Raw genomic sequence first — 20606 nt, 5'->3', positions numbered from 1 at the left:
AAGCATTTCCATTTGACCATAAAAAATGCATGGATAAAGCCTTGGTGTAGTATTAAGTTGTGAATTCTTTTTTTTTTCTTGCTTCTGTTCCAGAAGCAACTTCATTCTTGCCCTTTTTTCTTCCATCAAAGAAACATCCCAAAGATGTTTTTATACTGGCCCAAGTAATTTCAAGACCCGCTAAAGCATAACCTCCTTCGTCAGATTATGTGTAGATAGTCCTAACACTTGTACTTTACCTAATTTCACTCATACAGCCTTCAGCTCCTCCTTACTGAATTTGAAATTTCTTGTGGCTTTTAATTTTTGTAGTACAGAATGCCCAAGGACAGCAGCTTAGATTCTCATGCATTGGAGCAAGATGGTTTAAGCAAGTTAAGGGAGATGAGAGCGTCAAATTGAGTTAGCCAGAGTATGCAGACTATTGAATATGAGAATGCCAGGTTATGTGTAGACTCCAGATCTGTAGGGGACTGAGCTTTTAAGATTGTTATTTGATACAGAAGAAAGTTTGTATGCTAAGGAATAATCATAGCAGAAAAGAAAATGAGGAAGGATGGATGGATACAGGCAGCAATTCTTCATCAGGTCAGATAAGGCAATCAGAAACGCTCATTCTTTCCCCCACAGCCATGGCTTTGTAGAATCGTTCCCTCTCTCAGTAGTTTTCTGGACAGCCAGTGGCATATATAAGTGAACCTAGGGATGCATAATGATAACTAATCATAAGAGGATGAAAGTATAAACAGAAGGATTAATCAACTGCAGAGGTGGGGGGAAGGGAGATTATTATAGGGGATTACATCTAGAAAACCTTTTTTACTCAAAGGATGTATAGCTGAGAAACAGAAGCACAGATACGGAAATAGTACAACAAGGAAAGATCCTCTGCATCTTGATACTGAAGCCTTGACCCAAAGCTTATTTAAGTTTCATATATCATATTAACCTAGTATTCCCCAAATAAATCAGTTTACACTAAGTAACAAAATTTATGGATTGAAACCAATGACTCTAACTTGTCGTGAATATATAGACTGTTCTGTGATCTCCTTTAGTCCCCTTGTACAAAGACAAGAAGCCAGCCTTGTTTACTGATCTGTTTATGCAATTTGCCTTGTGAGTCCAACTTTATTTCAAAACTACTTTAATGCTTCACGCTCTATCAAAAAGCTAAGCTTGCAGAAACTATTTGCATGTTGTATTCAGATTGGTCTTTGAGAACATAACTCTTTTATTGATGGGAGGAACAAGCTGCAGTGTGATTTGAGTTCATATCCTCTTCTGAGCCTTTACAATTTGTCTTTAGAGCTCATTATATGATAACAGAACATAAATGTAGCATTTTGAAAACACTGAAATATGTGCCTTCTCTTTGAACCACTGCTCAGCTGAAAGAGCAGGTTTTCTGTAAATGCAGCTTTTATCCTCAAAAGCAGTTGAATTTTCCATTTTTGATCAATATCTTCTTATGAGTAGCTGTTATTGACATAGAAAAGAGTATCTTTTTGGTGTCTCTTTCTGTTCATAACTTGCATTGCTTTGAGGGTCTTCATACACAGAAATGTAGCAAGTGGTTACATGTTTCCAATGTACTAGTAGTTTACAATAAAGGTGCTTCCCTGGTCCTTAATTGCTACCTTTTCAGCACCATCAATGTTTTTATCTTCTCAGTTAATTAATCTTCCTATGCTAGTCTTCATAGTGTTTCAAGATTTTTATTACTCATACAGTAATTTTTTGAATGTCTGCTTTTAACAGATGCTTTAGTTCATTTATATATTGTTGTGTTTTGTATAATTTGATGTTTTTACCCACAAAACTTTTAACCACAGAGATGAGTAAATAAGAATAAAAATAAAATACATAAACAAAAGTTATTTCTATATAGAAACACTATAGCTTAATATTAAAATAAACATTTGCATATGGAAGATCTTGACCTCAGTCATGTCCCCTTAGAACCTGACAAAAGGTTCATAGTTTACAATTGGAAAACAACTGGGATATGAGTGAATAAAGTAACATTGCTTGGCTTAAAGCAATTTTATATATTCATTTGGCAGTTCTCATGACTGCTACTATTAATTTCAGTGAAGTTGGAACACTTCTTCCATAAGCAAATAAAGGCAATGACCCTCTTTTGCTCAAGCCTCATCTTCTTCTTCTTTTCTATCTTAACTTTATTTACAAAAGCTATCCTTAATATTGATGATTGTAAGAAAACTTTTAATTAATATTTATATTATCCTTTCTCCTTGTATTATATTTAAATTGTAAGAGTCCTTCAATATAGAAGGTTCCTAGTGCTACCAGTCAAAAGGCATCATAGACCTATTCCAATTTTTCCTCCTTAAGAATTTTCTCTGAAAAAAAATGACAGAAATGGTGAGAAAGGATTAAGCATTATGAGTGGAAGATGTAGACAGTATCCATTATAAAAAGTGATTATTTCAAGTGATGGAGTATTTTACTTAAGTTTCCAAATGTGCCTGAATAATTACCATCTGGTGTTAAGTTCACCAAAATACTTGTTGCTTATGTTGTAACATATCCTTGTCTTAGTAAGGTCATTTTCATTTGAGAACGTTTAGTTTAAATGCCTATTCTCTGAGTCCACCAGAGGATATTTTCTACCGCAGGATGTTATATCTCCTGGAGCTAGTAGGCAGGGTCCACAATTAAACTTGTCTTTCCAGAGGGTGAGAAGCAATATTGTCTCCCAGATTGTCTTAGAAAAGTGAGACTATTTTTAACAGAAAAAAAATCTATACTTTAAGTTTATTTATTTCAGTTTCATAAAAAAGGCAATTACTATATTACAATCCAATATTGCAATAGCAGTGGATTACTGCACTGGGCAGTGGCCTGAATTAGATATTCTCCAGGACTCTTCCAAACCTTACATTTCATGACCCAAAAGGTCAGACAGAAGGAAATCCCCAGTGAGTACTGCCTACCAACCCCCATATATGACGAAACAGAAACATTAATAGGATTATGCATATCAGTTTTCTGAATAAGAGACATCTGAATGCCCTCTACAGGCATCAAATAATAAATAATCATGGTCAGAATTCTCATTTTGTTCTAAGCTCCATATAGCTCCATATAGGGCATGGGGTATATCAGAGCAATACAAGTTTGTGGAAGGAATTCCGACATTAGCAAATCATCAACTCAGCATTTTCTAAGGACATGGCTTTTCAAAGCTCTGTGGGACATATATTTATTTTGTACTGATTATAAAATTTCTGTTTAGAGGCCCATGTACAATCTACATCTCTCTCATAAGAGAATTGTCTTTGAAAGTTACAGTCATGGTTATGTACTCATTCTACTGAGCAAGTAAACTGTTACATTCCCTGGCATTTTTCTTTCTTCTATAAATTGTGAAGTCAATATAAATTAATGAATTTATTGTTCCTTGTTTATCTACTGTGGAAGGCTAAAGTAATTTCCATTTTTTCCACAATTTTTTCCAATTCTGCAAAGTAGGACCTGTACATACATTTAATTTAGGCCATGCATACTCCTTAGAATATAATCACATTAGAAAGAATAACTAGAGGAAATTTTATTGCAACCAAGAAATTAATATTGGAACAAGTAGAATTTGTGAAAAAATAAATTAGAATTCTCTGATTTTGAAACTTATGAGCTGGTAACTACCAAGAAATTTATTTTAAGAGACAGCAGCTTAAACAATCATACAACCATGGGCTTAAAGGAAACTTTGTAAGTACTTTCACTTTGTAAGCATTCAACTTCCATGAGAGAAATCTACAGAATATTTATAGTGGAACATTGTTTAAAATGACTTTTAGCATGATGAGAGAAGAATGTTATTTTCCCTCTAACTCAGGTAGCAACTTGATGTGTGATAGTGTTGATGTTCAAGCTATTATCTAAATCAAGGTCAGATGAGTTGAGACTATTGATAACTTCCCAAACAGGGTATTTTTCCTATTTTTATCAGAATAAATTATACTGTCTGAGTTAAAAATGTAAAGAAAGCAAAGGTTTCCAAGATCTTACTTGAATAACTGAATTATAGACATTGCTATGCAGTTGTAATGGAATGTTATGGAAACTCGTAACTGACAGAAAATCCTGGGTATAAAGCAAGATATGTTAGTATTTTGGTAAGGCTGAAGCTAATCATGAGAATGGAAGAAAGCAGCTACCATTGTCTTTGATAGTATATGAAAGTAATCATCACTGAAATCTAATGTCATGAACTAACTTCCCAAATGAAGTAGTTGAACCATGCTTAGTGTTATGACTATGCAGAATTTCTTAATGTTGATTAAAAAAAAGTTGATATCATATAGAAGAGGCACAGTCTCAGACTAAGGTGAAATGACGTTCTTTTTTACATAGAGGCGGTGGTATTGGTTCTATATCTCTTTTGCAAATGAGTTAGCTACTTTTTGATGAGAGTAACAGGTAGCATACTAGGCACTTGAGAGAGATTAATGTCAAGCTTCAAGACACAGACTTTTGTGATGAAAGAATGTGATACATTCCACTAGTCCAACATGATCTGCCAGACTAGTTGAAAAAAAACAGTCTGTCTACAAGCTGCATAGCAGTTGCAGCTGTCTGAAAATCACGCTGAAATGGTTACTACCTCTGTACCTCAAAGAAACACTTTTGAAAATATTTTGCTGCAGTCTGGAATTCAGGGTAAAACTGGTAATTGCATTTTGAGAAGGAGCTCTGATCCCATCCTTGGTACTACAGTACAAGCAGGACAGATGCTGAAGAACTAAAGTAGGGAGTATTTTTCATATACTGAAATTAGCCCAAGTTTATCGCTGATTTTGAAGACAAAGTTCTCTGTAAGGGATTCAGCCTTTGAAGTTCTGAGGATCTCACAAGCCTCCCCAGGGTAATAACACTTGCCACAGATTTTGCTGTGTAGTTCACATTATGCCACAAAATGTTGCTGTTGCTTTGACAGTCCTTCTGTCTCAATACATGCTGAAAAACTCCCTAAAGAAAAAAAGAAAACTGCCCACAGAAGCATGGTGGTTGGTAATCCTGAGGTCCAAAGTTGCTGTGAAGTAAAAACTGTGACCAAAATCATCATGTTTATGGCTTTTCTTATTGATAGGAGATGACTTTATTATGATTAAATATAGTGATGTGTATTTGCATTTCTTTCCCTGAACCTTGTAGAATTTCTCTATTTTTTTTAAAAGTTGGAAAAATGGACGATGATTTAAGGAATAAAATTCCTTAGCATCATACAGTATTGCAATATTAATATAGCTAAAGGTACTGGAAGAGTCATTCTGAATCAACAAAACACTGGATTCTCTACTAACAGACTTAAGATGTCTAGCTCTAAAGCTTGCTCTGCACAAAGATTGTAGGAAAAATGGGAGTGATGGTGAAGGCAGCACCCATCATCATTAGATCTGATGAGGTGGTAGAAGGGTTTTTAGGTTTTTATGTTTTTTTTTTTTTCGGTGCGGTTTGTTGTTGTTGTTTTTTTTGTTTTCTTGTTGTTTGTTATTGTTTTTATGTGTTTGTGTTTTTATGGTTTTTTGTTTTACTTTTTATTTTGTAGTTTTTGTTTATTTTTTTTTTTATCGGTTTGTCGGGTGTAGACTTTTGTTGTATTTTTTTTTTTTTTTTTTTTTTTCTTATTGTCGTTATCTGTTGTTTTTTTTTGTTTGTCTGTTATGTCTTTTTGTCTTTGTGTTGTTGTGTTTAGTTTAGATGCTTTTTTTGTATGGGGTTTATATTTTTTTTTTTTTTTTTGTTTTATTTGTTTTTTTTTTTTTTTTTTTTTTTTTTTTTTGTGTTGTATGTGTTTCGTTCGTTGTTATTTTTTTTCTTTTTGTTATGTATTTTTTTTTATTTTTTTTTTTTTATTTTTTAAGTTATTTTTAGGGGTTTAGTTTTATTCGGTTGTTGTGTTTTCGTTTTTATACTGATAATGCAAATTCAATTGTATGTATTCAAGACTGCCGAAGGGGCAAGAGGTGCCAATGGAATAGTACTGAGGTTTAAGTGATTGCAAAGCTAATAACTGTTCTGGAGATACTATGGTAATAAATCTCTATCCCAAGAACCTCAATCAAGAACCAGCAAAGATCTCATACAGCTGAAGTAGGAAACAGGTACCAGCAAAGATCTCATACAGCTGAAGTAGGAAACAGGTATCAACAGATATGAAGTAAGCAAATACTTCTTGCCTATCCACTGGCAATAGACCCCAGTGAAGATTTTTTTTGTCATCATTGGGGGAGGAAAGTTCCATTTTTGGAAGGATTATTGTTATGTCCCGAGCCTTGCAAACGGCTCGGGCGTTTGCAGGCAGTCCCGGGCAGGTGCAAAGCTGCCCGGGACCAGACCGGCTGTCGCCAGCGCCGTGCGCATGCGCGGGTGCTGGTGCGGGAAAAGTAACCCATTTACCCGGGAGTTGCCTATATAAGAGGCTGCGAGGCGTTTGGGCGAGGCTGAAGCCATCTTCTGTAAGCTGAACGCTGAATAAAAGAAACTGAGAACTCCAGCTGCTTCTCGTGTCTGTTTTCCCGCCAAGGACGCAACACTGGCGACGAGGATGGGATGCCTTGCACTACCTGGAAAGGAAAAAGTGTAAGCTTACACAAGGAGTCCTGAGCGGCGGAAGAGGAACGGTGTTGACTCAGCAGCTGCCCGCCAATCCAGTGCGCATTCGGGGGTAGGCTGGCTGATAGACCCGTCTCATGAAGATCCGAAGATGGCGAAAATCGGAAGGCTTGCGGAATTCGACGTCTCACATCCAGAGCGGTGGGAGTCCTACGTATCCAGAATGGAGAACTACTTCAAGGCAAACCAAGTGAGGGAAGATAGCTTGAAGGCGGCCACCCTGCTTTGCGTTTGCGGCCAAGACGCCTTCGAAATCGCAGAAACCTTGCAGCACCTGTCCCAGTAGAGTCTGTAAGCTACGCAGACCTGAAGAAGCTGCTGAAGGAGCACTTCCACCCCAAGGTGTCCGTTATCTCATGGCGCCACACCTTCGAGCAGAGGGATCAACGGTCCGGGGAGTCAGCCAAGGAGGACATCGCCGCGTTACGGAAGGCCGCCAAGCCCTGCGAGTTCAAGGACCTCGAGGAACGACTGAGGGACCGATTCGTGTGCGGGTTGAGGCATCGAGAGCTACAACAGAGACTTTTCGCTAAGGAAGAATTATCCTTCCAAGACGCTTTAAGGAAGCCACCGCGGAAGAAGCAGCAGGCGGCGCCGTCAAGAACATGCGGCCGATCAGAAGCAGTGCAGAGGGTGCGTCCGTGCACCAAGAAGACGTCCGACGAAACTCCGAGGAGGATCCGGACGAAGAAGTCGACCGTCTACACCCCGCGAAGGGAGAAAATCAGAAGGAAAGCTCTTCAGCTACGCTCAAGTGCATCGGCTGTGGAGGTCGCCACAGGAGAACCGACTGCAAGTTCCGCTCCGCTACCTGCCGGGCATGCGGCAAACAAGGGAACATTGCAGCTGTGTGTCTGGGCCGACGAAAGGCACAACCTCAAGAAGAACGCCTGAAGGGTACCAGAGTCCCCAGCCAGAATAGGGTAGGTTTTTGCGCTTCGCGTAGAAACATTTGTAGGACAGGCACACACAAGCCCATGAAGAAAAAGCTGTCACTCAACGTGAAGCTACAAGGGGGTCCATTATCTATGGAACTAGACACAGGGTCTGCCCTTTCCATCATTTCATTGCATACATTTAGGAAGATTTGTTCCAGTAGTGTGACTAAGGCCAAGTTAAGGCCTTCTGATATTGTATTAACTGATTTTCAGAACTCAAGAGTGTGTGTTAAGGGGGAGGCCACCCTTAACGTGCAATACAAGAGTTTGGAAGGTCCACTAGACTTGTTAGTAGTAGGGGGTGAAAGAACGAGTCTCATAGGACTCGATTGGTTTGAGGCCCTGGGGATACACGTCACAGGACTCAACAGCTTACAAACACGCGACCTACAGGAAGTCTGCAAGGAATTTGCAGATGTTTTCAGCCCCCAGCTGGGCACATTCAAAGGACCACCTGTGTCCTTAAAGCTAGACCCCACTGTCACTCCCATTAGGATTTAAAGCAAGAAAAAGGGTCCCTTTTGTTTAAAAAGTAGATTGACACTGAATTAGACCAAAATAATCCAACAGGAATCCCCTAGAACCTGTTGATCCAGCATGGGAGACCCCCATGTCACGCCTCAAAGGCAAATGGGACATTCGCATTTGTGCTGATTACAAATGCACACTCAATAAGGCATTGCAGCAACATGCCTATCCTGTTCCTGTGGTCAGTCACATCCTGGCATCTCTCAAGGGGGGGCGTGTTTTTGCAAAGCTTGACCTAGCTCAAGCATATCAACAGCTGCCTGTTGATAATGATGCTGCCATAGCTCAGACTATTGTGACACACAGGGGAGCCTTTAAGGTAAAAAGGCTGCAGTTTGGAGTGAATGTCGCTCCTGGGATTTTCCAAAGCGTAATGGAAAACACACTACGAGGTATACCAGTGGTCTGCCCCTACTTTGACGATGTCTTGATTGCAGGAGACTCCACACACATTCTAGCTGAAAGGCTTAGGGCTGTCCTGTTAAGATTCAGGAAATCAGGCCTTAAGCTCAGAAAAGACAAATGCAAGATTGGGGTGCCTTCTACTGAATTTCTGGGATTCAAACTTGATGCTGCTGGGATTCATCCTGCTGAATCCAAACTAACTGCTATTTTAGAAGCACCCAGGCCAAAGTCTAAGGCCGAACTTCAGGCTTTCTTAGGCCTCCTGAATTTCTACAATTCTTTTCTTCCACATAAAGCTAGTGTAGCTGAGCCTCTTCACCGGCTACTAGACAAACAAGCTGTGTGGCTGTGGTCACAAGCACATGAGGCTTGCTTTAAGAAGTCAAGGCCTTGCTCACTTCTAACGTGTTTCTTGCACATTTTCAACGAGTCTCTCCCTGTGTGGCACGCTTGTGATGCATCCCCCTACGGGGTTGGAGCTGTCCTGAGTCCCCTCAGGTCTGATGGAACTCAGGTTCCTATTGCATACTACTCCAGAACATTGTCTTCTGCCGAGCGCAACTACGCTCAGATAGACAGGGAGGCTCTGGCTGTTGTTGCTGGAATTAAAAAATTCCATGATTTTCTATATGGCAGGCATTTCACTGTCTTCACTGACCATAAGCCTCTGCTGGGACTGTTTACCACACGTAAGCAGACTCCCCACATCATTTCCCCTAGAATGCTTAGGTGGTCTATTTGTTTGTCTGCATATGATTTTTCATTACTCCACAAGCCTGGGAAAGAAATGGGCCATGCTGATGGCCTCAGTAGGTTGCCTCTGCCAGTAGTAGAAGCTGACCCCGCGCCAGCTTTCAACATTCTATCAATCCAAGCCTTGCCCGAGCTTCCTCTTAGTGCCAGGGATGTTACCGCTGAAACAGGTACAGATCACACACTTTCACGTGTCCGCTCCTGGGTCCTGTCCGGGTGGCCTGAGCACTGCCCTAGTCCTGAGTTTCAGAGTTTCTGGTCCAAAAGGAACGAATTGTCCCTATCTCAGGGTTGTTTGCTTTGGGGAAACAGAGTTGTCATTCCCACCTCAATGAGGACTAGGGTCTTAGAATCCCTCCACGAGGGTCATCCTGGCATTGTTCGCATGAAGGCTCTTGCACGCAGCCACTTGTGGTGGCCTGCTTTAGATAAAGATATTGAGGCTAAGGTACACGCATGCCACATGTGCCAACGATCTAGCCCAGAGATGCCCCAAGCTCCTGTGCATAAATGGGAGGAAACACAGTCCCCATGGTCTAGGGTGCACATTGACTACGCTGGGCCCTTTCAGGGCCAGTTCTTCTGGGTCCTTGTTGACAGCCATTCAAAATGGCTTGAGGTTGTGCCTGTCTCGTCCACCACCACTGCAAAGACTATTCAGGTACTGAGGGGGATTTTTGCTGCACCCGGGCTGCCAGATGTCATTGTGTCTGACAACGGCCCTCAATTCACCTCCTCCGAATTCCAAGCTTTCTTACAGGCAAACCTGATTCGTCATGCCACATCTGCGCCTTTTCACCCATCCACCAACGGTATGGCTGAACGCATGGGGCGCATCGCAAAGGACGCCTTGAAGAGACTCACCTACGGGGACTGGCATCACAGGTTGGCTGACTTTCTCCTTTCTTATCGCACCACACCGTCCACTTCTACAGGGAGAAGTCCAGCTGAACTTCGTTGAGGGCGCCAACTTACTACTAGACTTGACCGGTTGCATCCGGACAGACTGCCTTCATCTACCTCACATCCTAGGGCACCTAGACAACTACTTGTGGGTGCCCCGGTTTGGGCTCGCAATTACGGGCCTGGTCATACATGGGTCCCCGATTCTGTGTCCAGGATCACAGGTCCTCTCTCCTACGAGGTTGCCCTGGACAACGGTCGTGTCCTACGTCGGCACATCGACCAACTTCGCTCTAGGCGAGACTTTTCTGCTGAGACTCCTGGGTCTTTTCCAGGGGGGGAGGGGGACCCTTTGGAGCAAAGGGAAGGGCAAGAGCTACTGCCCATCGCCACTGAGGGAGCCACAAACGGCTCGTCCCAAGGTTCTGCAATTGCTCCGAAAAGGAAGTCTTGGAGCTTACCCACACAACAGGCACTCACGCCTACTCCAGCAACGGAGGATACCCGGGGGCATCCCAACAAATCATTCCCCGCAAGAGAGCTGGCACACAATGCCCAAGGTTGGCCTGACCTTACCCCAAATCCTACAGGTGGTCAAACATACACAGAGCTAGTCGAGGAACCAAGTCCCGACTACAACACCCCTAGCACAAATCAGGGGACACCTGAGTTTTGGGAGAGTACAGAAACCCACACAAGCCCAAACACAGAATGGGGTTCAGGGAATAGACAGCCTCCTGACAGGTCTTGGACTGACCTAGGGGGTTCTACAGAGACGCCCAGCAGTGGCTATCACTTCAAGGGGCCTGAGGGTCTACAGCTAGGTAGGACAACCAGGTCACAAAGCAACAGAAGCCCTGGCCTGACGAGCCGGTGGGCAAGCAAGCAGGCCAGGCATCGGGGCACAGTCCTTGGAAGACACCAGGGCACAGTAGAGAGAACAGGCTCATGCCTCCCTCCAGTCAGGGGACTTATGCCAGTAACCCAGAGCTAAGAAGGTCACAGAGAGCAAAGAAATCTCCTAAGTACCTAGAAGATTACATAACATTGTTGGCAAGACAGAAGCCAGTAAACAGTTGGAACACTGGGGAGCAAATTGTCGTGTAAAATAAATGTTGTATGTTGATAGTAGTTTTAGCCCGGGGGAAAGGGGTGTTATGTCCCGAGCCTTGCAAACGGCTCGGGCGTTGCAGGCAGTCCCGGGCAGGTGCAAAGCTGCCCGGGACCAGACAGGCTGTCGCCAGCGCCGTGCGCATGCGCGGGTGCTGGCGCGGGAAAAGTAACCCATTTACCCGGGAGTTGCCTATATAAGAGGATGTGAGGCGTTTGGGCTGAGCTGAAGCCATCTTCCTGTAAGCTGAACGCTGAATAAAAGAACTTGAGAACTCCAGCTGCTTCTCGTGTCTGTTTTCCCGCCAAGGACGCAACAATTATAGTCATCTGACTTTTGTCCAGTCTGTGGAATCTTGGATTTTGCCTTCTCAGAACAACACCCTACTATCAGAGGTAACATAGCATCCAACATTAAAATTGGTACCAGTGAGATCAGTCTTGGGATTAAAAAAAAAATCAAAGTTCACACTAGTGCCATTGTTATAGAGTTTCATGAAATGGATGGTAACAGTGCCATCAATGGAACAAGGTTTTGGAAAGGTTGAGCCCAATTTCTTACTGCTCTTTTTCTGAAGTATTACTTGCCTGAAGAGTTTGTTCTTTTACTCAAGGTAAAAAAAAAAAAAATGGTAGCCAGAGAAATTAAAAAATAAATCTTCAGCTAGGAAATTTTCCAGAGTGCTACCTAATACATGTGGCCCACAAATACTATGAAGTCTACTTACAGGTATTTTCAGGGCTCTTTTCTGATGAGTACATGAAGATAGATCTTTGACAACTTGACAGGAACTATAAAATCCTGTTGGTTGCTAGATGCTTGGATGAATTTAAATCATAACATGCTTTTTGTTGGGATATTTGAAGCACAAGATGATTTTATTTTCTCATTCGTTTGGCAGATTATAAAATTCAAATCTAGAGAGATGTACTATTGTTCTGTTCTTAAATGAATAATGAATAAGATGTGGCTTTAATATAATGCTTGCGTTCATAGGACACTTTAAATCTAAGGAAGAAACAAGCTTATTTCCTTGAAGTTCTATGATCCAACAGATCAGTGACAACTTGTAACTACCGAAGTGCATTGGCCAAATCCAGAAGTCAGTCAGTCCAGATAGGTTTTCTATTAGCAGATTGGCAGTCTTGAGTATTTGGCAGATATATAGTTAGAATAAGACTTGGGAAAAAAATCTTAGCTATTTGATGCCATTAATGTAAATATTAGGCAACATTTTTGCAGCAGGAAACACTTTTAAAAAGGGGGTTGATCCTTAAGGTCCATAAAGACATGAGTAAAATGTAAAATTGCTAGAGTAGATAAAGCTGAAATTTTCAACCACATTATTATTTTTTAATTTGGGAGGGAAGTTTTACGTGAACTGAACTTAAATTAGTGATTGGCTAGACTAGCTAGAGAGATTGTGTTGCTTAATTTCCACAGCACAATCTTAGGAATTTTTCAGAAATTGTAGAAGTGGAGATATGGATATTTGTGGATTAATAAATGGTTCATCTTTGATTTATACCTTAGTTCTTTGGAAGGTTTAAACACGATAATTAGGTAAAATGAAATGGTTGGTTTTGGACCTATATTCATTTCCTCCTGACTAGTGAAAAAGCTTCCTTTTTATCCTTGTCATCCTTATGGTATCCTCAGGTTCCGGAAGAAAAAAAGGGAACTGATTAAATCAGTCTAAGATTCTTATCTTAGTTTCTTAACTATTTCATGTGTTTTCTTGTAGCAAAATATAGGTCAAATCTCTGAAATGGATAGCATCCAGCATTGAATAATCAAAAACGGTTCTTGTGCATCAAAGTTTCTGTAGGCCATTCTTGGTTGGCCTGGAATGAAATGCTTTTATAGTGGGAGAAAATCTAAATACTATTACAGAGGCGTCAGTGTTTTTATATACATTTCAATCTTTTCTGACGGGGGAGATTAGGACTCTACCTCACAATAGGAAATTAATACTGCAACAGAGATATTAGTAATAGGAAACTGGAGCAGTTCTGAAACTTGAGTGGGAAATGCATAGTGTTTATTCACTAATTCAAAATCTGTATCTGGTAGCATCAGCTAATCTGCTTTTCAAAGGTTATTAATGTAGTTTGAAGACAATAACTACAGACATAGTAAGAAAGAAAATGGCTTAGGGGAAGCAATTATTCAGGTTCACTGAACATAAGAGATTATAACATACTACATGTGTTGGCCAATAAGTTATGAAAAATTCAGCTTGGAATAAACAAGCCCCTGTAGAGGGAGGCTAAAGTTTTCCTGAAAGGGCAGCTTCCACTTTCAAAATAGAATCCAGAGATTTCCAAGAAACTGCAAAGACAGCAAGGCGGAAATACTAATGGATACCTTTTCATTGCCTTAGAATTTTAGAGAATCTTTCTTTGAGAGTAAGTTATCAGCCTTAGATGGGAAAGAGATGAAGGAAACATGAAATAATGTTCTGATAATCCTGAATCCCAATGTCGTAAATAGAACTTCCCCTTATGGGGACAGATTCTTTTGATAGTCGAAAAGCACTCAACCAAATACCATTGATCCTATTTTAGAAGCAGTTTGTTAATGTTAAGGAGTGATTTTCATCTTTTAAACCACCAAACTACCCTTCAAAATAGGTTTAAAGGTTCTCTCTTAGGAGAAGAGGGAGGACTCATGATAAATCCAAATGAGTTGTTGAAGGCCATAACTGGCCCAAAGATTTCCATCCTTGAATTAGGAAGGATCTAGATCTGCCCCTTAGCTCTAATGTACCTAAAATGTCTTGGGTTTTCTTCCCTGGATAACTGAGTTGGAGCAAATGGGAGATTTATTACTCACCCCACCTCAGACATCCACCCAGAACGTCTTGGAGCCAAAATGCAAAGCTGCCCTGAGGGATGGAATGTTGGCCCTCTTCCAAGCTGTTGCCCTCAGAAGCCTCCATTCGTTGAGTTCGAAGAAGTGGGCTCGGTGACTGTGTCCCCGCCCTGCCCTGTAGAAAAGTGGAGGGCAATGGGATGGAACTCAGCACTTAGGAATGGAAGAGGTTGCATCTTGTGGGTCTTTGGTGGTTGATGGAACCTAATGGCTGGTACAAATGCTGTGGTCTCTAGTGATAGTGAGTGTCACATCTTATACTACATTCCTATAGTTACAAAGAAGTGTCAGGACTAGCCAGATATACACTCTGTTTCCTGGTTCCCTGTTTCTTTAGGCTGGAGGCAGATTAGCAAGAGTGCAGAAAATATACCACCCAATCCCATGGTCTCCTCACTTGCCCCACCTTTTAGCTAGGCAAGGGGGTGGAAAGGGGAAAGGAGGTGCTAGGTAGGTAAAAATAAAAACAAAAACAATATTTTCTAAATATGATGTACATTGAATGGACTATTAAAAATATTCCAGTCAGACCAATCACTCTACTCTCTAGGCATCACCAGAGGTAGAGACAAATGTACTTGTGAACCCTATTAGCTCCAGGAAGTGGTGTCATCCTGAGGTGGATGATGCCCTCTATAGGACACAAGGGAAGAGCAACAATCTCTGTTATTTCTTAACTCAAACAAGTTATAGCAAAATGAATCTACCAAATTCAATAGCAAGAGGCACTTAAGGATAATTTTACATTTCTACTATGGCTTCTATCTAGTAATTCAGAAATGTAGGAACCATATGGGAGATATGCAATCGCATCTAGAGGACTGTATATCTATTAACAACCAAATGGCCCTAGCATAATTGGACAGAATAATTTCTCCTGCATGACTTCTCCCTTAATAAAACAACTGGACAAGACAACCATTTTACTTCCCTCAACTCTCAGATTATGTCAGAAACTTTAAATATAGGGATTGACATAATAATGCACATTTTATTACTATTTGAATCAGAATTCTTGGATACATAGCCCAACATTAAAAAGTGTAATACTTCTGAAGAACCTCATTCACAGATTTTGACTCTACTTGAGGATCATTTTGAAGCATTTCATTATTTCCTTAGTGTTCTTGCTTGAATCCATGTGTTTGCCTTCTTCTATGTAATTCCATCATACATATTAGTTACATAATTTTCATAGTCTCTGACTGCACTGCACCTCGATCAACTCATTGTGTCTCTGGCTAACAAAGATAGAAAAGCCCTTCCCATTCAAATGAGAGTGAACATTTCAATAGCTAGGCCATGAATCAGTAACAGAAATCAAATGGATGAGGTGAAGGAAAGATCTTTCTCTCTGTTTCACTCACACACATGGAAAATGTCACAAGAACTCTGGTTGCTGAGTTGGGAATTGGGAGAGAAAAGACACACTTTGGATCAGTTACTGATTTGTGCAAAGGATTAGGGTTAGGCTATGGAAATACTGAGGAACAGAAGGAAAAAAAATTCTGACAGAACTGTATTGACAGAGGAAGAGGCATGAAAGCAGAGAAAAGGGGGCAGAAAAAGGAGTAATTGCTTCTTGTTAATAGTGAACTCCTTGTCATAAGGTTATGTTCTTGTAGACAGAAAATTTCTCAGTCAAGCAAATTAATATCTGAAATTCATCTGACATGGTGCCAATTTCCTTGTTAATCTTCAATTACAGATGGATGAACTAACAACAAGAGTGCATGGGAGGTTCTCCAGATGTGTGGACCTCAATTTTCAGGATTCTAAGCAATGGTGATGCTAGTTGGGGAATTTTGCAGATTGTCCAAACATCTGGAGACTGCCAAGTTAGGAGAGGTTGCTCTAAGTGAAGGTTTGAAGGAAGATTGTTGTGCATAGTTTTTCACAACTTTATTCCCCCTTTTACCATAGTGTTTTTTCTTGCATTATTGTTCATCTCTTCAACTGCATAGCCACCAGGTACCACCTGGATGCCTGAAGTGATTTTTGCCTGTCCTATTGTTCTACAGTGTGGTGTAGATTTAAAGTAGAGAAAAATTACTCACGTGTTTTTAGGGTAAGGAACTTGATGATAAAAACACACAAAACTGGCTTGGATTCTAACTGCATATTGATTAAAGACATAGTTCAGTGTTCAGAATAAGCATTTATTAAACCTGCCAGGGTCAAACTGGACAGTATTATTCCTATTTTTAACTCAGGTGTATATTTATGCACGTATTGCTGGGGAGAGGCATAATAGCAGCTTTTCTTCTAATGCAAATAGCAAGTGTGGGAGGTTGATCCTGACTGGAATTATGCCATACACATGCCCTGTTTTTGATATGGCATGGCCTGATGGCACTACTTTCATCTAATCATATCCTGCAATGGTGACAGATTGTATTTATTTTGAGCTACTCTGGTTTTAAAGTAGAATTTTCCCTTTTCTCTTGACACCCTAATTTTTGCTGTGGCCATGAACTAGCTTTTTTTTTTTTTTTACAACCCTGTAACCCCTTGTTTTGGGGTGGAGTCAGAGCTGAGGTTTACTAGCTGGATGATTTTCCTGACATCTATGCAAGGTTCACAGCTGATATCTTCTCTTTGCACCCCGATAGAGAAACATCTGTTGCTGCCTAGGATTGACCTCTCAACCTTTCACGTGGGAGGCAGGTATCTTTCCCTCTAGGGCTACTGTACAGCTTGGGCCATGAACTAGCATACTTTATTGATAATGTGATTGCAGTCTGCCCAGGATCACTTTAGGCTGCTGAGGATAATCCTCCCTTCTGGGTTATTCTGCTACAGGCAGCAGGAAAACCTGGTTAATTCAAACTGGACTATCCACTATGTTTTTGGTTGTTTCCTTGCTTGGAGATCTGCTTCAGGCAAAACAGAAGCTGAGTAGCAGTGAGGGGCACTGCACTGAGAAATAGAAGAAATAGCACTAACAATAGCCCTTAGACTTATACACTGCTTCATAGTGCTTTACAGTTCTCTCTAAGACAGTGGTTCTCAACGTTTGTGTGACGGCGACCCCGTCACACAAACGTTCTGCGCATGCGCGGTGCCGCGCGCATGGGGGCGCCGCCCCATGCGCGGCATGCATGCGCGGCGCCACCCCCTGAGGGGAGAAAATGGTGGATCGCCTTCTTTGGCGACCCCCGAAAAATGGTTGATCGACCCCAAATGGGGTCGCGACCCATAGGTTGAGAACCGCTGCTCTAAGAGGTTTGCAGAGTCAGTATACTGCCCCTAACAATCTGGGTGCTCATTTTACCAACTTCAGAAGGATGGAAGGCTAAGTCAAACTTGAGAAATATACTGTAATTTTTCTCTGCCACTTCAGGGCACAACCTTCCTATTACACTTGAAAGTTATTAATATGAAATGTATTAATATTTATTTATCAGGTATTTGTTTAGAGGAGAATCTGGAAGAGGCAGCTTGTCACTTAACAAGTCACCAGTTAGATGGATCAGCTTTGTCAGAGACCAGTCAGGTAAAGAACTGGCTTCTCCTTCTGTCTGTTTCTCCTGTAATTGCAACTCTAGAAGGTAAAGAACTGACCATCCATTTCTATCAATTAGCCTGAAAAACAGGTGAAAGGAGCTACAATGTCTACATAAAACATGTCACCTCTTTTTCATTTTACATTGAAACGATAGTTTAGCCCTCTTTCAGAGGTGTGCTAAACTCTAGGTTAAAACAGCTGACAGACAAAGGTGATAGTTGCAAAATGAAATGGGAAGCTCTCCCACTACACTGAGAACACACTCTGCTAGAGAGAAGAGAAGTTCCCTGAGGATGGGCTCCACCAAGAATCCAAAATCTCAGAAGACAAAATCTCTGGTCCCAGTGACCGACCCAAATTGGGACACATATATTCGCCTACTCCCCACTGTCAGCTGTTATCTCAGCTATTTTTAAGTGCAAAGAGCACTAAACCCATTGCCATATTCACGAATCTTTCACTGGACTCATGTCTAGCAGTAAATTTGGTTTAATTTAAAAATAGCCTCTCCAGCACCTGATCTGTTAGTTGTTTCCTGACAAGCTTTTTTCTGCTCCTATTTGTTCCAGATTTTCAGTTTAGGCTAAGGGAGGGTTGGGACAACTTGGGACAGTCTGTCCGTGCTCCATCTTCAATAAACTGCTTATCTCAGACAGAGGGTTGACTAGGCAGTGCGCTAAAGTAATAAAGTCACAGCAAAAAGCTAAAACAATGGCTAGCCAACTATCAAAATTCTTCCCCTCTCCCCTCCCTAGTTTATTAGGGATGGTTGTTTTTCCAGCCAGCAAGTCAATTTCCTTAAATGGGTCTCATATCATTCCTACAATAAGGAAAGAGCCACTAGACAAAATTTTTACACTAATCTATGAAGCAGAATAAAGCTTGGCAGTTAAGGCAGGAATTTAATGCCTGCATTCTTTTTTGCTAGTTCAAGAGCTGTGGAATTTCACCTTACCACCAGCCATGAGGAAATAAACAACAGAATGTTTACTTTTATCACCTGACAGAAAACATTCAATAAGGAGAATGACCTTGCTGCTTTATTTGCATTTTCTTGCTGTTTTCAAACATAGTGAGGATTAAAAATCATGAAAAATCATGATGTATATCTCAAACTATTGGGCTATGCTAGGTGCCTTGAAGAGGCAGTTGAATTTTTTACTCTTAGCTGGAATATGCACCAATACTTACTAATTTCTAATGTGTGGGTGTAGGTGGGGATGGGTGGTGGTGGTTGGGAAACAAATCTATTCTGATATTGATCCAAACTAGTTTCAGTTCTGCATCAGAATGTGTCCAGAGGACTTTCCTGAATTTTCTCTGCACTTTAAGAAAATAAATCCAGACTCATCTTTTGGATCCAATTCAAGTCTTGCAGTCTTACTGTAGGAGAAATATATTATCACTCTACACTAGAGCAGGGGTCCCCAACCTCCGGTTTGGCACTGGGCTGCGGCATGCCAGAAACTGGGCTGCATAAACAAGCGTAGCCCCATCCACAGGACGCAGGCAGCATGAAAAACCATGCCCCCTCTGGTCCGCAGAAAAACCTCTCTCCACAGAACCAGTCCCTGGTACCTAAAAGGTTGGGGGCCACTACACTAGAGCATAGCATACCAAGCACCTAATTTTGCTTTTGTCTTACTAATGTGGCCCTCTCTGCCATCATATAATTAATGCACCGTACTGGAGATAAGTTGTAACTAGTGCTGCGACATTTATTTCGACAGACATAAAATCTAAATATTGTTGCATATATGTTCTGCATTCAGAGAAAATGGGAACTACAGAAGCATGATTTTATTTGGGGGAAACCTGGCATAGATTAGTGTAAAGTTTTATTTACAGGTTACAAATGGTTGGTTTCCATGTGGATATGGTCTATGAAGATATGTCACCGGATGAAGATAATATTTACCTTCAAAATTTCTTATTTGAACATCAGAGGCATTCCCATATATTGTATTTGTTGTGTAGCTTGCCACTGCAGTGTAGGTGACTAGATTTTAATATCGTTGATGTTCTTATTTTTTTTGCATTCTAAAATCCTATAACTTTTTTCAATGGGTTTGTATTTTTGCTACCTCTCCTTTGTTATTCTTAATTTATTAGGGACTAGGGTTAGGGTGAAGGAATCTATATTGATTTAGGCAGTCTGAAAGCAATCTCAACATTTTAGGTTGTTTGGAGAGTTCTAAGGGAACAATAAATAATGTTTCTTCTGTTAGGTGGCACTTTAATGAATTATTTGAGTAGGAGCATGCACCTCAGATTTGTTTTTTACCTGCCCGCTATCTACTGGCCATAATGGAGTCTCTGAAACGTGAAACACTAACAGAACTGAATGGACACACTGTCATTGTTCAAGAAACTGGAATGAGGAAGGGGAAGAAATTACAAAAATTATAGGCTTAATTGTTTCTGCTCAATCAAAATAATTAAAAATGAAGCTGACTTGAAATATTTATTGTTTCTTTTTTAGAAAAATAACACACACACACATACACACACATATATATTCTACCTTATAAGCAACACGGGCAGGGCATTTCTTCCCTAACCCCAGGGGTGGAGACATATGTCTCAGCATCTCATACATGTCCATGAAAGTCATCCGGCCCCTGGGAGCAAAAAATAAAAAATAGCCAATAATAACCAATAATAATTTTTTTAAAAAAGAAAAATACACGGAAAAATAGAGAGAAAGAATTGCAAAAAATAAAAAATAAAAGAAAATTAAAGATCAATTAAAAAAGAAAAAAGATAAAAATGAAAAGATTACTGTGCTGCTGGTCAGCAAGGAGTATAAATATGCTTGATCTTCATGGATGGTGTTTAGTAGAAAAGTTGTTTCTAATCGAACTGTGGTCCAACATATATTGGACTACACGTTCAAAGTTGTGTCCTTGTCACAAGACTTCGGATTTCACTTAAGCATGTG

The 20606-nt window shown here is 40.7% G+C and overlaps 1 protein-coding gene and 1 long non-coding RNA gene across 15 annotated transcripts in view; one reads left to right on the top strand and one right to left on the bottom strand.

The window, feature by feature from the left end:
* The window catches only part of CACNA1A (calcium voltage-gated channel subunit alpha1 A), a 328550-nt gene that overhangs the window by 44671 nt on the left and 263273 nt on the right, over positions 1-20606 (bottom strand). For 4 of the 12 annotated variants that reach the window (XM_039342845.1, XM_039342888.1, XM_039342895.1 and 1 more), the window contains one exon: positions 20190-20286. The exons of 7 other annotated variants lie outside the window; for them this stretch is intronic. In XM_039342845.1, coding sequence (XP_039198779.1) covers positions 20190-20286 — 97 coding nt within the window. Of the gene's footprint in view, positions 1-14118; positions 14273-20189; positions 20287-20606 lie in introns of all 12 variants that reach the window. One more of the 12 variants, XM_039342920.1, reaches the window with a different exon arrangement.
* The window catches only part of LOC120307797, an 85753-nt gene that overhangs the window by 44485 nt on the left and 20662 nt on the right, over positions 1-20606 (top strand). For 2 of the 3 annotated variants that reach the window (XR_005556653.1, XR_005556657.1), the window contains exons 4-5: positions 17565-17653; positions 18594-20114. The exons of the other annotated variant lie outside the window; for it this stretch is intronic. This is a non-coding gene — a long non-coding RNA (uncharacterized LOC120307797). Of the gene's footprint in view, positions 1-17564; positions 17654-18593; positions 20115-20606 lie in introns of those variants that run through there. 3 annotated transcript variants of the gene reach the window in all.

Source organism: Crotalus tigris, unplaced genomic scaffold, assembly GCF_016545835.1.
Source record: "Crotalus tigris isolate CLP2741 ecotype Arizona unplaced genomic scaffold, ASM1654583v1 scf7180000017551.9496454, whole genome shotgun sequence".
NCBI classification, from domain to species: domain Eukaryota; kingdom Metazoa; phylum Chordata; class Lepidosauria; order Squamata; family Viperidae; genus Crotalus; species Crotalus tigris.
Note: the sequence above shows the minus strand (reverse complement) of the source record. Positions and strands in the feature narration are given on the sequence as shown.